We start from the raw sequence: 21,718 nt of genomic DNA, 5'->3' as shown, positions 1-21,718 counted from the left end.
CCGCATTGGGTTCTGTGCTGACAGCTCAGAGCCTGGAGGCTATTTCAGATTCTGTGTCTCCCTCTCTTTCTGCCCCGCCCTTGTTTGCACTCTTTCCCAAAAATAAATAAACATGAAAAAAAAAATTTTTAAATAAAGCTGAAGAAAAAAGGAATCAAGGATGATTTCTAGCTTTTTGCTAGAGCACCTGGTTGAATGATGGTACCGATAACTGAGATGGAATACTGGAAGAATAACAGGTTTGAGAAAGAAAGACCATCAGGAGCTTAGTATTGAACATTGCATAGTTGACATGATGGCAAGCCCTTGAAGTAGAGATTCCAAATAAACATGTGAAGGTGCAAATGGGTGGCTTAAGGGTCGATTCAGGGCTGGAAGTCTAAATTAAGGAAATATCCATTAAAAATGTTTTTTGATGCCACAGGACTAAATGAGATCTCTAGGGTGAGGATATAAATGAAAAAAAAAAAAAGGTGTCCATGTTGCAAAGTTTTCTCAACTAAAACAACTTCATTTCCCTCTTCCACCTGTCAATTTTACTCTACCTTTATCACCAAAACAAATCTTCTCCTTGAATCTTCCTCTGAATTCTCTAGGAAAAAAATCTTAGCTCCATCCTTGGCACACCAGTGACCCTTGGTGAAGGTTTATCACTCTCCATTCTTTGTCCTGACTTATATTCCTTGATTTGCTTTCATGAGACTCTGTGCTGCATTGTTACTGATAGATTTAAGCGTTTACTATATGCCTGGCATGGTCTATCCTACACGTGGCCTGCTAAATCCCTCTTATCCACCCTTTAAGATGCAATTTTAGCACTACTTTCTCAGCCTTCCTCCTTCTCCTCTCCTCCAGACATAGGTGTACCTTCTAAGGTACTATTTATGTATCCTTAGCATAGCACTTTCCATATTGGTTCACATTATTCATCTTCACATTATAGTGCCTTGTATCATGTCTGACACATAATAGGGCTTAATTGATCATCATTAGGTGAATGGAAGTTTCTTCTGGTCTCTAGTCTGAGACTAACAAAGTTGTGGGAACAAGGCCAGCAGTTTTATTTGCAGAATGGTAGAGTCTGAACTTAGCACTTCCCTAAGGACAGTTACATTCACTTTTCATCAATTAATAGGAGCGGGAAATATGTGTGTCAAGAATTATTGGCTTTGAAAGCCTCAAACTAAAGTTAAGGCAAAGGATATTTAACTAGCCCTTTGGGACATTTGGTGAGACACAGATTTCAAATACCTTGTGTTTAACTTTTTGAGTGATAATTGTAACATTCCAGTGATAGGGAAATCAGAAAGTTAGTTCAAATGAGAAAAAGTGAAATTAAAGCTTGTTCCTTGACTTCCACAGATGAAGTTTCTAGAAAAAGCTTGTTTTTATGAAAAACAAAACAGGCCCTCATTACTACCCCTCTGTAATCTCAGATTCTTATTGGTGATGTTCCCCTTTCCTTGTTCCACATTTTGTTCATTTGGGTAAAGTTAAACTAGTAAAAGTGTAAATAACCTGAAGAAACTGTTCTCTAAAATGATGCTATGCTAACTTTTCGAAGAATTTGAGATCACTTTTATATCCTACCTTACCTTTCTAATCTTCCAAACAATATGTTTCCTATTAAAAACTCCACTAAGAAACAATATTTACAGCATTGGAGAACCTCAAAGTTTAATTTTTAAAAACTCGGATTAATACTACTACACAACCATCAAATTATATTTTTTCACTCCTTCAGTCCAATAATTATTATAATTCAACATGAAATAAGAATTTATTGTTTATACATAGAAAGCAAAAAGTTAGGGCTCAAACATTATAGAAGGAAGACAGTTTGGTCTCTGATTTCAAGCAATGTGTGTGATGTTGAGTCTTTGAACAAACTTCTATACCTTGCTTCAAGGTCATTATTTCAAAGACTTTAATGACTTATTCAGAAGGAGTTCATTATTCTTAACTAGATCCATAAAATGTATGAAATAGGAAGTTCAAAATATTCAGTGCCATTACTAATAAGATATGGAGATAGAGCACCTTTTAGTCCATTTTCTAAATTCTAATTTACATAGTTAATTCTTTGCATCTTACAGATCTCTTTTCTACTTTTGGTCTGGAATATGCACCCTCACAAAATAGTGATATTGTTACATATAAAATCAGCAAGATCTCTTAATAGAAAGTATTCATTTTTTTTACTTTAATTTTTTTCCATTTGCTCCATGTAGATCAGCCTGTATCCCATAAAATTGTCACTAATTGAAGTATGACTCTTATTTCTATACAATAAATTTGACAAGCATCTAAATTTTACCATATAATTTTTTACACTTTTGTGAGTTTCTGAAAGGTAAGGAGCATGTCTTATGCTGTGTTATTTATTTGTATCTAGCAACGCATCTAGCAAATGAAAAGTACATGATATGCATCTGTCAAATGAATCCAGTGAAAAACAAATATAGAAAAGCAACATTGTATACTTTTCTTATATCAACTTATATAAATCCAAAACTATTTATAAAGCATCCATTTAGACAAACAGTAGTCTACCGACTACATCATGTGTGGGGTGGAGGTGCATTTAATCTCAAAAGAGCCTGAAGGCATCGTATTTCTCTAAATCAGATTGTCCATCAGAGTCAGGTTAAAGATTTTTTTCCCTAAAGATGGACATTTTGTCACCTCCATCCTCAAAACCCTTTAGCCAAGATTTATCTCTTCTATACTTATGGTATGGAGATCTCTGTGGGCTTCAACCCAGGATCTGCTGGAGCTTCTGAATAAAAATTTGGCCCCAAGAGAATTACTTTACATGACATTCTTTATGCAAATGATTGAAAAATCTCTACATGGGTAAGAATACAATACAAAATCAAATTTGCCACCATCCTGCTGGATTATTTGAATAGAACTCTTTTCAGTCTGCAATTCAGACTATTTGTATTTCAGCTACTTATCAGTGTCCTACACTTGAACATTTTTGCCACCAATCTCCAACCTGGTAAACAATTACATCCACCACTAATAACAGAGTAGATTGTTATATTCTTTCTGAAGAATAAAAAAATAAATAGCAAAAGCCTTAAGAATTAAGAAACAAAGTTTACGAATTAATAAGCAGAGACATCTGCAAAGATCAGGTAGAGGTATGTTCATTGCAGCTTTAAAAAAGTGAAAGATTGGGGCACCTGGGTGGCTCAGTCAGTTAAGCATCTGACTTTGGCTCAGGTCATGATCTCGTGGTTCATGAGTTTGAGCCCTGAGTTGGGCTCAGTGCTCCGGCTTAGAACCTGGGTGGAGCCTATTTCAGATTCTGTCTGTCTGTCTGTCTGTCTCTCTCTCTCTCTGCACCTACCCTGCTAGTACTCTGTCTCTCTCAAAAATAAATAAAAACATTTAAAAATTTAAAAAATATATTCTTTTAAAAAAGGTGGAAGTTTGGAAATAATATAATATTGCAAAATAAGAAATTGGTTAAATGCAGGACTCCTGGGTAGCTCAGTTAAGCGTCTGACACTTGATTTAGGCCTAGGTTATGATCTCATAGTTCATGAGATCAAGTCCTGCATCAGGCTCTGTACTGACAACTCGGAGCCTGCTTAGTATGCTCTATCTCCCTTTTTCTTTCTCTGCCCCTCCCCTGCTTGCACACACATACGTGCTCTCCATCTCTCAATAAATAAAAAAATAAATAAGCTTGAAAAAATGGTTAAGTGCAATATTTCACATAATGAAACACTATGTAAACACTAAAAATTATGTGGTAGAAAAACAAGATATATAAGACATATCAATAAATGTAAAGAAATAGATTAAAAATAGTATATGCAGTGTGATTCTAGGTAAGTTAAATTCCCCACGTATATAGAAAAAGGAATATATGGACATTGTTAATAATTTTCTTTTCATCTAGTTTAGGACTTGGGGTGACTTTTATTGTATTTTGCATGCTTGTTTGTATTTTCCAAACTATCTACAATGGACATACTTTATAATTATAAAAGTATGTTTTTTAAAAGTTTGGCCAGGAAATATCAATATTTCGAAGGATTTGACGATTATTCATTCCTGAAGTTTCCAAACTATATTTCTATACCAAGTCAGATGACAAGAACATTGTATTTCCCTTTTTAAAATATTTCACTCTTATCACCTTGCACACAGTATCTTGCACTTTTTCTAGAAAAAGTTTCACAGGACTATGATTTAATTTTATATCATAGCCCTTATAAAGGTTGATGCAATATCATATGAGGATTGATTTAGATTCTTCTGTAAAGCAGTTCTACTAAAAATGCTACCCGCTGGGTGCTTTGCCTCCCTCCCCCCAGTACACGCTGTCAGCTCCTGATGTGCTGGGATGTTGTCTATTATTAGCAAATAAGAGCTGAATGCTTCCTTTTAACTTTAACCATGTTCAATTACAGCACCCCATTTTAGTCTTGGTTTGCTGACATAACTATATTCCCATCCTCTTAATTTTTTGTCTTACATTCTCTTACTAATTTTCTATTTTAATGATTCTTAATAGGAAACAGATGGCACACTCAAAATTAGAATAAATCAAGAAGAATATAATAAGGGGACAATTGACAAAGGAGGGTTGGAATTCAGGGCAGTCACAAGACCTCATGCAATAGCCTGGCTGCTTTACCACCCACTGACCAGAGTGAGATACAGCTATGTGGGGGTGGGGGGAGAGGGGGAGGCCGACAGGAGCTGAGAGCTTTGGTGGAGGACACAGTTGGTCAACACAACTCTGCAGGGCTAGGAGCAGGGGAAACAACCCTCCCAACCTCAGTCTCCTTCCTAAGCTGATCTCTAGTGTTCCATTTTGACTGAATCCAACCAGAAGTCAAGGGTCAAGGGAGCCACATAACATAACTCCCTGGGCCACAGGAAAGAATGGAGAGTAGATAGATCCAAGGGGAGGATGTCCATCACAATAGTATTAATGTTTCTTATTATAACCTGCTTCGACATAGGTGATGTCCATATGCACAAATAAATAAGTGAAATGAGCCTCTTTTTAGGTGGTGTTCACTTTGGCCACTTATGTGAGCCTTTTCCCACAGCAGAGTTGCCTACTTGAATTGGAAATAGCAATTTTCTGCTGTGATGTAGTCTTATGTTCTTAGAACAATGATGAGCCAAGAAAGTATTGAGGTAAACACATTAGTTATCTCCCTCTTAATAGAAATGCCAGGTGGATTAAAAAATAACTGTCATATCTTTGTTAGAAATAAGGACTATTTTCAGTATGGGCATTGAAATATTACATAATGATCATGTCATATGTTGATATTGTTAAAGTGGGTTTGTCTGTAAGCTTGTCTAATTTCTCCCTTTTCACTATTCATTAGAAAGGGAGTATATACACTGAGGAGGCTGTATTTCCCAGCCTGAGGTGTCACAGAGAGTGAGAAGTGAAAAGTAACCAAGCCTCAGAGTCATTCAATCATAACTTCTTAGAGCTGAGGTGATTTTAGCAATCACTTAATCCAAACACCTCATTTTACAATTGAGGAGGCAAAATCCCACAGAGCCTGCATAAATTGCCCAAGGTCACCCCACCTTGTTAGGGCCTCCTGGCTTGGCATAGTTTCCTCTCCACCTCAGCATTAAAGTTGGGTTGTATCCTACCAATTCATCACATGCATACATTCAAGCGGTATTTATTGAGTGCCTTATGCCAGGCACTGGAGATAAAACAGTGAAAACAGACAAACCCCTCTTTTTTATGGGGCTTACATCCTAGAAGAGAAAGAGAAGACAGCCAACAAATAAATAGGTAGGTGTCAGGTGGGATCTGTGCTAAAAAAATAAAATAGAGTAAAAGGGCAGCGTGACAGGGAAGGAGAATGCTATTTTAAGTTGGTGACTGAGGATGGACAGTCTCTCTAAAAATGATACTGGAGTGAAAGCTTGAAGGAAGAGAGAGAGTGAGTTGTGCAGGCATCAAGGAGAGTAGGATTCCAGGCAGAAGAAACAGCTAATGCAAAACCCTAAAAGAACCAGTACCAGGGTGTTTGAGAGGGAGGAAGTGGACTGGTATGGCTGCCACAGGATGAGTGAGGGGGAAAGTGGCAGGCTATGAGATTCGAAGAGATATAGAGTGTGGTGTAGGGAGTGACATAATATGAAGAAAATTTTAGAAACATCTCTGGTTGCTTTCTGAAAATAGACTAAAGAAAGAGTGTGGGAATAGAAAAGGAGGAAGCAGAGAAATTAGGGATTAAGAGGTTATTGTAATCGATCCAACTGAGAGGCACTTGGGTGGCTCGGTTGGTCCAACTTTAGCTCAGGTCATAATCTCACAGTTCATGAGTTTGAGCCCTGCCTCAAGCTCCGTCCTGACAGCTCAGACCCTGGAGCCTGCTTCAGATTCTATGACTCCTTCTCTGTCTGCCCCTCCCCCACCCATGCCCTGTCTCTTTCTGTCTCTCAAAAATAAATAAATGTTAAACATTTTTAAAAATACTAGCTCTGATTGAAAAGATAGAGCCTTCTATTTATGACAACTTATCAGTATGAAGTGTGCAAGGGAAAAATAAGAATCAAAGATAATACCAAGGCTTTTGGCCTGAGTACTGAAAGAATAGGTTTCCTTTTTTTTTTTTTTTTTTTTTTTGCTTTACCACAAGTGAAAATTTTTATTTTTTTATTTTTTATTATTTTTTTAATAGTTTGTCAAATTGGTTTCCATATAACACCCAGTGCTCTTACCCACAAGTGCCCTCCTTTATCACCACCACCTCTTTTCCCCCCTCCCCCTTCCCCTTCAACCCTCTGTTCGGTTTCAGTATTCAATAGTCCCTCAGGTTTTGTGTCCCTCTCTCTCCCCAACTCTCTTTCCCTCTTCCCCTCCCACTGGTCCTCTGTTAGGTTTCTCCTGTTCTCCTATTAGACCTATAAGTGCAAACATATGGTATCTGTCCTTCTCTGCCTGACTTATTTCGCTTAGCATGACACCCTCGAGGTCCATCCACTTTGCTGCAAATGGCCATTTTTCATTCTTTCTCATTGCCATGTAATACTCCATTGTATATATATACCACATCTTCTTGATCCATTCATCAAGTGATGGACATTTAGGCTCTTTCCATGTTTTGGCTATTGTTGACAGTGCTGCTATGAACATTGGGGTATATGTGCCCCTATGCATCAACACTTCTGTATCCCTTGGGTAAATCCCTAGCAGTGCTATTTCTGGGTCATAAGGGCCGAAGGACCTGAATGTGAGACAGGAATCCATCCAAACACTTGAGGAGAAAGTAGGAAAAAAACCTCCTTGACCTCAACCACAGCAATTTCCTACTCAACACATCCCCAAAGGCAGGGAAATTAAGGCAAACATGAACTATTGGGACCTCATCAAGATAAAAAGCTTCTGCACTGCAAAGGAAACAATCAAGAAAACTAATAGGCAACCGACAGAATGGGAAAAAATAGTTGCAAATGACATATCAGATAAAAGGCTAGTATCCAATATCTACAAGGAACTCATCAAACTCCACACTCAAAAAACAAATAACTCAGTGAAGAAATCGGCAGAAGACATAAACAGACACTTCTCCAAAGAGGACATCCAGATGGCCTACAGGCACATGAAACAATGCTCAACATCACTCATCATCAGGGAAACACAAATCAAAACCACACTGAGATACCACCTCACACCAGTCAGAATGGCTAAAATGAACAGATCAAGAGACTATAGATGCTGACGAGGGTGTGGAGAGATGGGCACCCTCCTACACTGTTGGTGGCAATGTAAACTGGTGCAGCCACTCTGGAAAACAGTGTGGAGGTTCCTCAAAAAACTATCAATAGAACTCCCCTATGACCGAGAAATAGCACTGCTAGGTTTCCATTTTTTTGAGACAAAGTAAATTGAGGAAGGAGTAAGTAGGAGGGACAAACAAGAATACATTTTAGACATTCTAGGTTTGAGGCAGTGGGATGTGTAAATTTGGACTTCAAGAAAGAAGTCTAGACCAGAGATGTTAATTGCTATTTGTCAGCATATAAATGACATGTAAATAATTTTGCATTGATTGAGATCACCCCAGAAGTATATATACATAGAGGACTGAGCCTTTGGGACACTCCAAGGCCTAGAAGTTAGAATGATGAGAAGGATTCATTCAAATTTATTGAGAAAGAGAAATCAGTGAGGTAAAACAATGAAGTGACATAAAAGAGCAAAGACAAAATGGCCTCCAAGAAGCCCAAGTATCAAGTTGGAAGCCCAGTCTCCAAGGAGTAGGGATGGATCACTTCCTCTTAATAGTTCAAGTAAAGTAAGGACTGAGAACTGACTCCTGGAATTAGCAACATGGAGATCAGTGATGACTTTAGTAAACACAGCTTAGCTGGAGTGGAGAGACAAAATAGCTCAAGAGAGAAGGAGTGGAAAGAAGTTGCAAACTGTGTAGGCTATAGAATGATACAGTTTCTAAGGGAAGGGGGTGCAGGGCCAAGGAAGAGTAGTTTTTCAAATAGAAGTCATACTGACATATTTGCAGGTTAATAAGATCTAGAAGAGATGAAAGAAATGGTAGTGGCAGAAGATTGGGATAGCAAGAATTATACAGATGTCTGTAAATTAAATCAAATTACAATGAATAACCAAGACTTAGAAACTATAACCAAAAATTAATACCTTGAGTTAATGAAAAAAATCTTTTTAAACTGCCTATTGGAAAATCTTCAACAGCTGTGGGCTTGTCTTATATGGGCTTTATTATATTGAGAGATGTTCTTTCTTTGCCTGATTTAAGAGTTTTTATCATGAATGGATATTGAATTTTGCTGAATGCTTTTTGTGCATCTATTGAGATGATCATACAATCATTTTCTTTCATGCTCTTAATGTGATGTATTTAACCTTCTTATATTTGCTAAAACTCGTTTTGTGGCCTAAGTAAGATCTATCCTAGAAAATGCTCCATGTGCTCTTAAGAAGAATGTGTACTGTGCTGTTGAATGTTTTGTATATGTCTGGTAGGTCCATTTGTTCTATAATGTAGAAATCCACTGTTTCCTTACTGATTTTGTTTGGAAAACTCTTTATTGTTTAGAGTAAAGTATTAAAGTCCCCAACTATTTACTGTATTACTGTTTATTTCTTCTTTTAGCTTTTTTAGTTTTTGCTTTACATATTTAGGTGCTCCAATGTTGGGCACATAAATATCTACAGTTGTTATATAATCTTGATGTCTTGAACAGTTTATCATTACATAACCACCTTTGTCTATTTTTTATCATTTTTAGTTCAAAGTCTAAAGTCTATTTTATCAGATATGAGTGTAGCTATTTTGGGGGTTTTGTTTGTTTTTGTTCTTTTTGTTTGTTTGTTTGTTTGTTATTGTTGCTTGGTTGGTTGGCTTTGGTTACTATTTACTTGAAATGTCTCTATCCCACCCTTTACTCTCATGTTATGTGTCTCTTTAAGACTAAAGTGAGTCTCTTGTAGGCAGCATATTGTTGGGTCTTGGTTTTCGTTTTTTTATTAAATCCATTCAGTCATTATATATCTTTTGATTAGGGTATTTAATCTGTTAAAGTAGTAAATATTTGATAGGTAAGAATCTGCTACTGATGGCCATTTTGTTAATTGTTTTCTGGTTATTTTGCAGATCCATTGTTCCTTGTTTCTTATCCTTCTTTTTTTGACTTTTGCTGTCCTTTGGTATTGATATTTTTTTATTTCTTTCTCATATTCTTTTGTGTCATTACTACAAATTTTTCCTTTGTGGTTACCATCAGGTTTCACTAAAATATATCAAACTTATAATACCCTATTTTAAACTAATAACTTTGATAGAATTAATATGTTTTACACTTTTATTTCTTTTTCTCCTCATATTCTAATACTATTTTTCATTTTTTTCTTTTTCTCCTCTAACTAGGTAATTTCCAATGTCCTATCCTCTCAGTTGCTAAATCTTTCTTCTGAATGTTGAGTCCACTTCTGAAACTCTCTGTTGAATTCTTCAAGTCAGTTACTGTATTTTCAACTCTAGGATTTCCGTTTGTTTGTTTGGGTTTGGGTGGGTTTTTCTGTTTGTTTGTTTTTGATGGTTTCCATGTCCTTGCTAATGTACTATTTTCCTAATTTTGTTTTGATGTCTGTTTACTTGTACTTCACTAAACTTCCTTAAGAATATTATTCTGAATTTCTTCTCTGAGAGTTCATAGATCTCCCTATCTTTAGGGTCAGTTATTAGAGTTTTATTGGTTTCTTTTGGTGGTGTCATGTTTACCTGATTTTTCATGATCCCCGATTCCCTATGTTGGTTTCTGAGCATTTTAGTGATGGGGCTCATCTTGCAGACTATCCAGGTTTGCTTTGGCAGAGACAGTTCTTCATCAGTCAGCTTGGTTTGAGTTTCCGAATGTGTTTGCTAGTAATGACTTCAGGCAGGTGGGGTTTGATATTATGGCCTATTTTTGTGTGAGGGAACTGGTCAAACTCTGAAGACAGGGATGGGGGGATGGTCTGCTATTGACTGAGAACATTTAAATAGGACTACAGCTTTCAGGTGTTTTCAACCAGGCTTTCTAGTCAGATGAGACTGGAAGACACTCTCCATAGTAGCTAGGGCTGTGTCTCAGCACCCTTGACTGAATGTGAGAAGGAGGGGATACTCCAAGCTGCTCTCAAATCCCCAAACAGGCTTTCTAGTTCTGATGGTCCAGTAGCTATCCTCAGACTTGTCTATAAATTAATTCCCCTGCCTATGCATAGCCCAGGAAGCGTCCATGCCCTGTACTGGCCTTGCTCTGGGGACTATCAGCTTTATCCACCCACCTCTCAGTGACACTCAACAACACAGCTTCCAGAAGTTGCTATAATCCCTTCTGGTTAAATGGAGACACTTACCACAGTGGGTGAGGCACCCTGACTGCACACAGACAAACCAGGCTCTAGGGTAGCCAAAACTTCTTAATTGAGGATCCAAATTAGACACATCTGTACCCCCAATTTGGTATTGAAGATAAGCAAAACTGCTGGTTGGGATTACTACATGGGCACTGCAAGTATGAACTCAGTCTGCCAAGACCTGTGTGCTGGTTGTTGCAAGCCCCCCACCCAGTACCCTTCCCCCACACATACCTTCTCCATCACAGATGCCTAGTGGCTGGGCCCCTGGTGATTCCCTGGAATCCCTATTGTATGAGATCAGAGGAGGGGCTCCCACAAAATGACCCACAATGCTGGGAGAGGCTGGTTATCCCTCCTGGTCTTTTTCCACTAGAAAAAATGGAGGTCCAAGGGAGACCTGTGTGGTGCTGCTCTGTCCTGGGGGAAGGGCAATTCAGTGTCAATGTGTGGTCCCTTCTCTTACCCTTCTAATGCAGTCTGTCATGGTTTCTGGGGCAAGGGGCTGCTTCAGCCTCACCCCCATGTTCTAGGGTTCTCCCAGTGGTGCCTTATTCTTGAATAGAAGTTAATTGTTCTTTTTCTGAGGGGAAATGAAGTCAGGAGTGACCTAGGTCACCATCCTGCTGACATCACCTAGAAATTTTCACTTTTAAAAGACAGTGGACACTAGAAAAGTGAGGTTCTTAGACTACTATCCTATCAGTATGTCACCTGCTGATTCATGCTGAGAGTTGCTCTTTATTCAGTCTCATCTTAGGATGTTAGAATCAGTTAATTAATAAGCTTATGCTAATGTTCATTTCTAAATTTTAATAACAAAATAAGAAATGTTAAGGATGTTTTTAAATTATATGATCCTTGACTTCTTTTGGATAATTAAAACTCCCATTACAATTACATTACTTTCTTTACTTAAACAATATTATTCAGAGGATTAATACTAAAAATTCAGAAAATGAAACTCTGATCTCCAGTTTATTTGGAGTCATTTTTACATAAAATATACATTAACTATCTTCTCCTTTTAATTATAATATCCTAATAGTTAATTTACTCATTAGGGTTGATAGCTCCCATGTTTGGAGTGTTTCATAAGATTCCCAAATAAAAAGACCAATAATTAAAAGACAACACCATCTCAAACTTTTACTGGAACTTCACACTTCTAGGAGTTGGTAATTGAGAGAACCACAAAACTGAGGGTGGGAAGTAGTTCAACAGATTGGGCCTCAACCAGCTGGGGATATTTGGCTTTAGTGGCAGGGGATTCCTTTACAAAGTGGATGCTTGCAGTGAGAGAGTTAGGTGGGTGTGTGTTAGAGCAGAGACCAAACTGGAGTTCAGAGAATTTCAAAGACATATGTTCAAGGTCCAAGGCATCAATAAGAGTTTTTACATTTCATATTCTCCATTTTATGAAAATGTAAAAAAGTGCTGTAAACCCATTTTAAATCACTTGAATGTCATTGGATTACTATGTTGCTGAATGCTGTGTTTTTTTGTATGTTTACAATTCAGTTGGTCCTCAGTGATGTATTACATAAATTTACAATTTTTATATCTTAAGTCATTGTAATCCAAGTGGGATCCATTTAGATCACAATCTCTCTCAAACACATACCACTCCTTTAGTCAAGGTTGAGAAAGAGCAGCATGAGACAAAAGAATGTGGAAGAAACAAAGGGTCTAGACTAGGAGGTGCCATCTCAGAGGCACCTCTGTCAGGGGATGTTTTCCAGGCAGTGCTCTGATCTTAAAGGTCCTTTTTTCCACTACCTAACTCCTCAAAATCTATATCACACTCCCTCTACAATAGGAGAGTATTTACTGGAAATGAAAGATAATCAGTCACAGGCATTTGAAGGAAATTGCATAGGACAGTTCTGTATGTTGCAGTATACAAATGTATATGGTAGCAGCTAAAGACCTAAACAAAAATTTAAAAAAAATTAATTGATAGTTGGTGAACCTTACTGGAGTCAATCAAGGCAAAAAAAGTTCCTATGCTAAGGCCTGGACTTTGATCAACTGTAGCGAAACTAATAACTGTACTGACATAAGAGGATTCACAGTAGGAAGCACTCAGAGTAGCATGGGCCATGATGTGAGGATAGATTCTCAAAGTATGGTTTGCTCATACAGAACCAGGAAATACCAGAAGAGGTCTTGGCATGAATGAGGGCAAAGGTGCTGTCCTAATCTCCCTCACCTATCACCACCCACTGAGAGAGGCAGGAAAGTTACACTGTAATTGTGTGTGTGTGTATGTATATACACAAATATATCCATTTGTAAATAGTGTGTATCTATGCACATATATTTAATTTACTATATATAGTCCTGTTTAATTTAGTTAATTGTAAACTCTACCTAGTTCACTCCATTTTGTATTTAAAATTTTTCTCTATTAACCCTTCTGTTACACTCATAAAATTTGGAGATAAAAGAAACCCTTCTTTGTTATTATTAAAAGCTTCTACTGACCTAAACAAGAATTGCATATTATCCTTGTGGTGGAGCAGGTAAACACTCCTTTAAAAAGATATGAGAAAAGGGGCAATTTCTGTTTGAGTGGGGTGACCTCTTATAATTGCATGAGGGACTGGGTATAATGTGTATCACATCAAAGATGCTTGATACATACTTATTGAATAAATGGATAAATGATTATCCCATTTGGACCTTTAGTGGCCTCTTTGAGTTTATAAACAATCTTACTGTCAATATATCTTACTGGGAGCTGATACAACTATTCTACATAAAACATGGTGGGAAGTGAAGAGAAGCTTTTCCTGAGCCTAAGTAGGTGGCTTTGGTCCAGTCGTAGAAGTGTTAGGAATTTGAAGTTCCTGAGTAGTTTTATTAGCCTGCTTCCTGCCACTAGAATTTTGGGAGATCTATGAGCCTCCTTTCACTTCATACTCACTCTGTCTGTTTCAGTCCAAGCTGGCAGTGTTTCTGATAAAACTTTCTCAAGAACCAAGTGAGCCTTTGCAGATTTTATGGGAATTAACTCCATTAGACAAAAACCACACACCAACAGGTCTTTTTGAGATAATCCTTTCTCTTCCTTGATTTTCCCTTGAGGTGGCTGAAGGAAATTGTCCTTAAACTTCCCAGAGGCTCTCTAGTTTGAGAAGATCTATAAGAAACACCCTTAATGTTTTGGAAGGGTCTTTTGTAAGACTGAATACTCTGACCCTGTGATCTTTTCTAGGCTATAACTAAGTGTTGTATATTCATACTTTTAGCCTTTTCTCTATGGCATGATGGCAGAAATGATCTCTTAACTCTAGAGTCTTTTGCCATTTAGATAGGTTGAAAACTTCCCAAAACATAAAATCTCTCCTTTTTAACTATAAGTATCAAAAAACCCAGGTGATACCTTCAGTGCTTCAGAAATCTTCTTAGTTCATCACCTGTGAGGTTCATTACTCAGAAATGGTCTTCTACCTAACTGCAGCACAGAATTAATTCCTGCCATCACGTAACAGTGATCATCCTTTCTCCAGTTTCCAGTAGTCTGTTCTTCACTTCCTTCTGAGACTCACCATCCACATCTTTAACATTCACATTTCTACTAAGTCAGTTCAAGGCATTCTTGTCTTTTTTTCCTATCATGTGCTTCAAAATTCTTCCTGCTTCCTCCCACTTCCCAACTCCAAAGCTACTTTCACATTTTTGGGTATTTGTTATAGCAACAATTCACTTCCAGATACCAAAAACTGTACTAGTTTTTTTTTAATTGTTGTGAAACAAATAACCACCAACTTAGCAGCTTAAAAACACTCATGAGCTCAGACTCCTTCCGAGAAGTCAAAAGTCCAGCATCATGTGGCTGGGCCCTCTGCCTTTACCATCTCAATACTGAAATCAAAGTGTTGGCAAAACTGAGTTTTCATCTGGAAGCTTTAGAGAAAAATATGCTTTCTTTCTTTCTTTTTTTTTTTTTTGAGAGAGAGAGAGAGACAGAGGGAGAGAATGTGTGTAAGTGGGGGAGGGGCAGAGAGAATCTCAAACAGGACCTGTACTGTCAGCTTAGAGTCCAATGCAGGGCTCAAACTCACAAACCGTGAAATTGTGCCTGAGCCAAAATCAAGAGTCTGACACTTAACTGACTGAACCCCCCAAAAATAGGCTTTCAAGCTCATTCTTGTTCTGGGCAGAAATTCAGTACCTTATAGTCATAGAACTAGAGGTTACAGGTTCTCATTGTTCTTCTGGCTGTCAGCCAGGGCCACTCTTGGCTCCTAGAGTCCACCCACATTCCTTGCCATATGACATCCTCCACCTTGAAGCCAAAATGTTATGTCATGTCCTTTTCATGCTTCAAGTCTCTGACGACGCTTCTTGAGACCATGGAAAACTGTACTTTCAAAACTCTGACCTCAGGAGATTAGGTCAAGTCCATCCAAGTGATCTTCCTTTCTCAAGGTTGTGCCATATAATATAACCTAACCCACAGTATTTATAGTCCTGGTGATTACATACAGACTGTATTCCAGGAGGGTGGCAATCTCTGGGCCCATTTTAGGAGACTGCCTATCACAGGTATTATTCATTGGCCCCTTTAAATCTCAACAATCCTGAAGACGTAGAGTTTATAGTTTGGGAATTAATTCTTTTTTATCATTCTTCTGTGTCTACTCCTCCCCACTCTTAGCTCTTTAGATCAGTATATTATTAGATTAGGAAACACTGGAGAAGAGGTTTCATGTTAAATTTCTCTTATAAGAACCCACAGATTCCCCTACTGAGAGAATAGCTTTGATCTGAATTGAGAAGATTCTCTGGATTCCCTCCTAAGCACAGAGCTTCTTGAATTTTCTGAGATGCAGTATTATTCTAGCCTGCATTCTGTTTATGATAGCCTACCCCCTTTTATTTTAGAACTGTATCTCCTCTTCCCTGGTTATCTGTAGGATGAATATAATTCTGAGTATCTGCCACATTACTTGAGGACAAGGGGGACCACCTATCTGCCAAGGTTTTACAGAACCCTGAGTCTATTGATATATCCTGGTGTGATGTCATTTGAGACTACAAGATCACAAAATGATAGATTCCTCCCCAGAGACATCTCTGAGCTAAGGCAGAAGGTCGCAGGGCTGGTGGACATTGGCTGGTAAAGTTATTTTGACCTCCCTGATTATGCTTCATGCCTCAGCTGTATAATGTGGGGAGCTTCAATGCTGGATTAGGAACTGGTCAAACTGGGAGAGAATTGTGACATGCTAGACCAAGGAAGAACTAGGTCTCCTTTTTATGTGAGCCTTGCTTGAAACCTCTGTTTTGGGAGTGAGGTTGAAACTGTCCTTGCTTTGATCCCATAGAACTCCAGGCACCAGGCAGCAACAAAACCTCCTAAAATGCTGTGATGTAGAGTAGTTTTTATGTTCCTCAAGCCACCCAAAGAGCCACATCTAGTGAAAGGGGAATACTGGGACCAATATTACATATTGGGCACTTTAAGGTTCACCTAGCACAGTAATTTTATTTCTTACAATAGCTCCTAGGGATAGTTTATGGAAAGACATTATCTTTTGATTTTATCATGACAATAATTTCACAAGTGAAGAGACGCTTCTGAAATATTACCATTATCACCTAACAGCCTATGAATCAAAACTTTCCTTGAGTCTTGGGACAAAACTATGAAAACTGTGAGTGTTATGTTAAACCCAAGTTTTAAAGCACAAAATAAAAAGTGATCCAATAATTTAAAGATCAATTTGAAAAGAGCTGGGCACCTACCATGGTAAACTTTGGCATTGGATACAAATTAAAATGTTACTCCAGCAAAAAGACAGTATCATTAAAAAAGACAGTATCATTCTCTAACGGACAAATTGCTGAGAAGAAAAATTAGGAGAATTCTTCGTTTTTCAGAATCCTCATGGTTGAGGGCAAGGGGAGGTTGTATGAGGAATTGTTTCTCTATCTGTACTGCTGTTTGCTTATGAGAAGAGAAATCCAGGCAGAAGAAAGTGTGGATGAGAATAACCAGAGCACCAGCTAACAAAGCAATCAGCTTCAAGCCAAGGGGAGCTACTGACTTGAGAAACTATAGGAGGGTTTCTGCCAAACTGCTGTTAAATACCAAAGAACTAAAATTTGTGTCTAGCATGTAAAATAGAACAAAGAGGGTCTGGATTTGTAGTATATTGAAAAGCAGCCAGAACTTTGGCCAGTATGTCTGAGTTGACATAGAAAACTCCTTTCCCAGGCTAAACACATAGAAATTTTGGACAAACTATAACATAATGACACACAAACACACACAATGCCCCAGTGCTGAAGATAAAGATGGAACTCAAAGTCAAAGCACTGAGAGAGAGCCAAAGCCAAGGGACTCTTGGGCAGAACTGGGACTGAAGCAGGCCTGTGAAGCTGGGGGCTGGGTCTTTAATATTAGGTGTGAGATTTGTATATACAGGAGCTGGAAACATGCCACTTAAAAAGAGCCAGAACTCCTGTAGGACTTGTCCAAACACCAAATGGGACCATAACATACCAGGACCACTCCCCAGAAAAGTGACAAGGAAGCTAACTTTCTGCTTGGGACCAGAGCAGGGAAAAGGTCACCAGCAGAACCCATGCTGGTGCTGTGCATGAGTGCTAAGTCAGCACCCACTCCAACCTCACAGAATTGATTCCAAATCTCACAGTTAATATATGCACTGGTCCTGGGCCAGTAAAATGCATAGGGCCCTGAGCAGAAGCAAAACCTCTACAGAGATGCTTTCACTATGAGGTCATGGATCATTAAAAAAAAAAAAAAAAGCATAGTTCACAAAGGAAAACAGTTTAGGGGCATCTTGGGTGGCTCAGTCTTTTGAGCAACTGACTCTTGATTTTGGCTCAGGTCATGATCCCAGGGTGGTGGGATGGAGCCCTGCATCAGATTCGGGATGAGTATGGAGCCTGCTTATGATTCTCTCTCTTTCTCCCCCTTCCCCTCTCCCTGGCTCTTTCATGGATACCCTCACTATTTCTCTCAAAAAATAAAAATAAAAAATCTTTTCAGAAAAGTTTAATAACTTTGACCCCTTGATCATTTAAAATTTCTATGTACCTACAGATACTACAGATCAAATGTAAAAGCAGATGACCAACAAAAGAAAATATTTACAACCTATATAACTGACAAAAAGAAACAGTATCCAGAATTTATAAAGAACTTCTACAGATTAATAAAAAAATATAGACAAATAGACAAAAAGTACGAACAAGCAATTCCCAGAGGAAGAAAATCACCCAATAAACATGAGAAGATTTTCTACCTCACAAGAGATCAGGAGAATCCAGTTGAAGACACCAAGATACTGTTCACATTCATCAGATTGCCAAAAGTCAAAAAGGAAATTTATAATACTGTATAAAGAAAAAAAGCATATAAAATTGAAAACATACAAATCCTGTCACATAGTAATTCTCCTCCTCAGTGTACTGTAAAGAAAGCTGTGCACATGTGCCCCAGCTGAAGCGACAAGTGGCCGCTTCAGCACGGTTGCAAGAACAAGACTTCAGAAATGTAAATATCAACCACTAAGAGAAGGGATAAACAGTAGCCTTGTTCTATAATGAAACACCATGTAGCAGTGGAAAGGGGTGAACTAGGTCTCTGCCTATTAATATGGCTATTTCTCAAAAATGTAAGGTTACATAAAGAAGTACATACTGCAAAATGATACAGTAAGAGAGTATTCATGAAAAAATTGTAAAAGTCACAAACTCCGTATTAAAGGATGTTAAAGCAATAGATGGCCTAAAAAGATAGAAATAAAATTTATGATCAAGAGTGATTTTGGGAGGTAAAAAGGAAACTCGTCCTCAGTAAATCCTCAAAAGAGGACTTAAACTTTATCTATATTTGAAAAAGAGTATGAAATATTAAATTTCAGTGCTAGGAGATGAGTACTAATGGGTTTCTTTTTGTCAGTTTTCAAGGTGTAAACAAACAAAAATATCTAAATAAATACTCCAGATATATTTTTTAAATCCTGCCTCAAATATGCTTTTTTTCTTCCACAGATTGTCAGCAATAATTTTAAAGCTGTTAATAAGTGTTGTGATTAATATTTTGAGAGCTGGGAAGCAAATATTTGCTCAAAAGTAGAGTGATGAATTTATGTCAGTAAATGAAAAACAAACAATCTAACAAATAATAAAACAAGAGTAAATTCCTTAAAAGGGCCTTTTGGAATCGCATGAATTGCTCTGACCCCAGTACAACGTATTTTACCAGCAAAGACAGTTTTTGACAGTCAGTTGCTACACTGCACCCAAACAAAATACCCTCCCATGTGTCTCTAATGCAGTCACAAATCCTGTCTTGTCTTTACCTACAGCATTTCTTCCAATCACAAGTACCTGTGTTCATGCAGGTCAGTAAAGTGAATTTCCCTCCATGTCCACGAATCTTTGAAGCTTAAGTGAACTGAATCAAGACTCCACTAGAATCTCATGAATCTTTCTAAAAACTGCCTATGATGATTCCATGCCAAACACCAAGATCATTAAAAGCTCAACCAGGCAATTAAACATTCATTCACACATTCACAGCGACGGCAGATCTCATACTTTCTTTTTCTTCTCTGCTCTTTGTTGCAATTCTTTCTTCTTCCATAGCTTCTCTTTCTCCTCCTCCTTTTCTCTTCTTCTGGCAGAAATTTCCATTTCTAGTCTTGCTACTTCTTCCTGGTGGGCTCTCCATTGAAGAACCTGAAATAAATAGAAATTCATTCCAATAACTATTCACAGTCAAGTCATTTCACAGATCATAATGAGAATAGGTTCTATCCCAAGCAGGTGTCAAAGTTTTTCCAAATACTCATTAAAATTCTGTGTGCACGTGAGTGTGTGATATGTGCATGATATATATGCAGTGTGTGTGTGTGTGTGTGTGCATTAAAAAGAGTAATTGGGGTGCCTCGGTGGCTCAGTGGGTTAAGCATCTGACTTCAGCTCAGGTCATGATCTCACAACTTGTGAGTTCGAGCCTCACGTCGGGCTCTGTTCTGACAGTTCAGAGCCTGGAGCCTACTTCAGAATCTGTGTCTCCCTGTCTCTGCCCCATCCCCTGCTCACATTCTATCTGTCTGTCTGTCTCTCTCTCTCTCTCTCTCTCTGAAAAACAAATAAATATTAAAAAAAAGAGAGAGAGCACTTTAACATCATCTCATTGCAGAAATTCTTCACCTGGATTCATGGAGTGATATCCTACAGAGCCTGTGATTCGACTTCAAAGAATCTATGAGTTCCCATAAATAGCACATGAAATTTTCTGCGCAAATGTATTTCTCTAGAATAACAGTTCCAGTTTCTGGTCAACAGTTTTCAAAAATTCTCAGATGAGCCTGAGACCCTAAAATGATTAAGAACCACTAATATATTTCAGCCTGCTTATTTTGTACACAAGGGAAATAAGCCTGAATGAAGATGAAAAAAAAATGTTGAAGACACTTAGAAGAACTTTCTGGGTACTGGTAGGTGTTATTGGTAGAATTATAATTGGTACAATGCTTCTAAATGACGTGGGGCAATATGTAAATATGTATTACAATATATGATATGCATAGCGTTTGAACCACAATCCCATTTTGGTGAAGTTATTCAAAGACAATCAGCTGAATAAGTGCACAAAAATGTATCCACAGGATGTTCACTGTAGCGCTGCTTAAACAGAAAAATTAGAGAGTCTAAATGTCTGGCAACAGGTGGTGGCTTAAATTAATTATGGTATTTTCATATAACGACTGCCATTGAAAAAGAATATTATATATCTATATTTACTGACATTGAAAATGTGCACAATATATTATTAAATGCAAAAAAGCAGTTGCAAAACCACATTAAGGGTATGGTGCCCTTAATATAAAATATCATCTATGTACCTATACATAGAAAAAGTTTCAGAAGGAGATTTATCTCTGAATAGCATCATTTCAAGAAATTTTAAAAATTTATTCTTTAAGCCTTTCTGTGCTGAGTGACATTTTTACAACAAATATGTCACCTTTCTAGGCAGCAAACCAATGAAACTAACAAAATAGAAACAAATATTTACATTTTCCATGTGCACTGAGAAAGCTAAGAAATCAGAGAGAAAAGAGATAGAGATGTGTGCAGAATTCTTTTTAGGAAAGGAAGGAACTAGCATTTCCAATGTAATACCTCATATCTTATGTTTGATATAAGCATGACTCATTATGGTAATACATAAAATGAGAATGGAATAAATAAAATTCAAGGAATTAAAGTGACTAATAGTTAAACTCTTTTCATATTTCCATTATTGGAAGTTTGTTTTCTTTCTTTCTTTCTTTCTTTCTTTCTTTCTTTCTTTCTTTCTTTCTTTTTAATGTTTTATTTATTTTTGAGAGACAGACAGCATGAGCAAGGGGGGGTGGTTAGAGAGAGAGGGAGACACAGAATCTAAAGACAGGCTCCAGGCTCTGAGCTGTAAGCACAGTCTGACGCGGGGCTTAAACCCATGAACTGCGAGATCATGACATGAGCTAAAGCTGGATGCTTAACCAACAAGGCCACCCAGGTGCCCCTGGAAGTTTGTTTTCTAAAAATATACTTCCTCCTATTTATCAAAATAACCAAGGAAATTCAGACTCTTGTTTTCAAGACACACCTGGGTTTCCCAATCTGCTGCTTATCTTGCCACTATATTTATCTTCTTGGGAAGCTCATTCCTAGAATAAGATCATCATGCTTTCTGTCCTGATCTCCTGCTTCCAAACCAAACCATCTTCCATCTGTAACATACTGTATTAAACTCAAGTGTCTTGTCAAGTGTTACTTGTGATGGTG

General features: G+C 37.8%; 1 protein-coding gene across 1 annotated transcript in view; it reads right to left on the bottom strand.

Moving 5' to 3' along the window:
* CCDC148 (coiled-coil domain containing 148) overlaps positions 1 to 21,718 on the bottom strand; it is a 245,238-nt gene that overhangs the window by 60,265 nt on the left and 163,255 nt on the right. The window contains exon 11 of the mRNA XM_029934542.1: positions 19,478 to 19,618. Coding sequence (XP_029790402.1) covers positions 19,478 to 19,618 — 141 coding nt within the window. The remainder of the gene's footprint in view (positions 1 to 19,477; positions 19,619 to 21,718) is intronic.

This window comes from Suricata suricatta, chromosome 3, assembly GCF_006229205.1.
Source record: "Suricata suricatta isolate VVHF042 chromosome 3, meerkat_22Aug2017_6uvM2_HiC, whole genome shotgun sequence".
Classification (NCBI taxonomy): domain Eukaryota; kingdom Metazoa; phylum Chordata; class Mammalia; order Carnivora; family Herpestidae; genus Suricata; species Suricata suricatta.
This window is presented reverse-complemented; position numbering and strand designations above follow the sequence as displayed.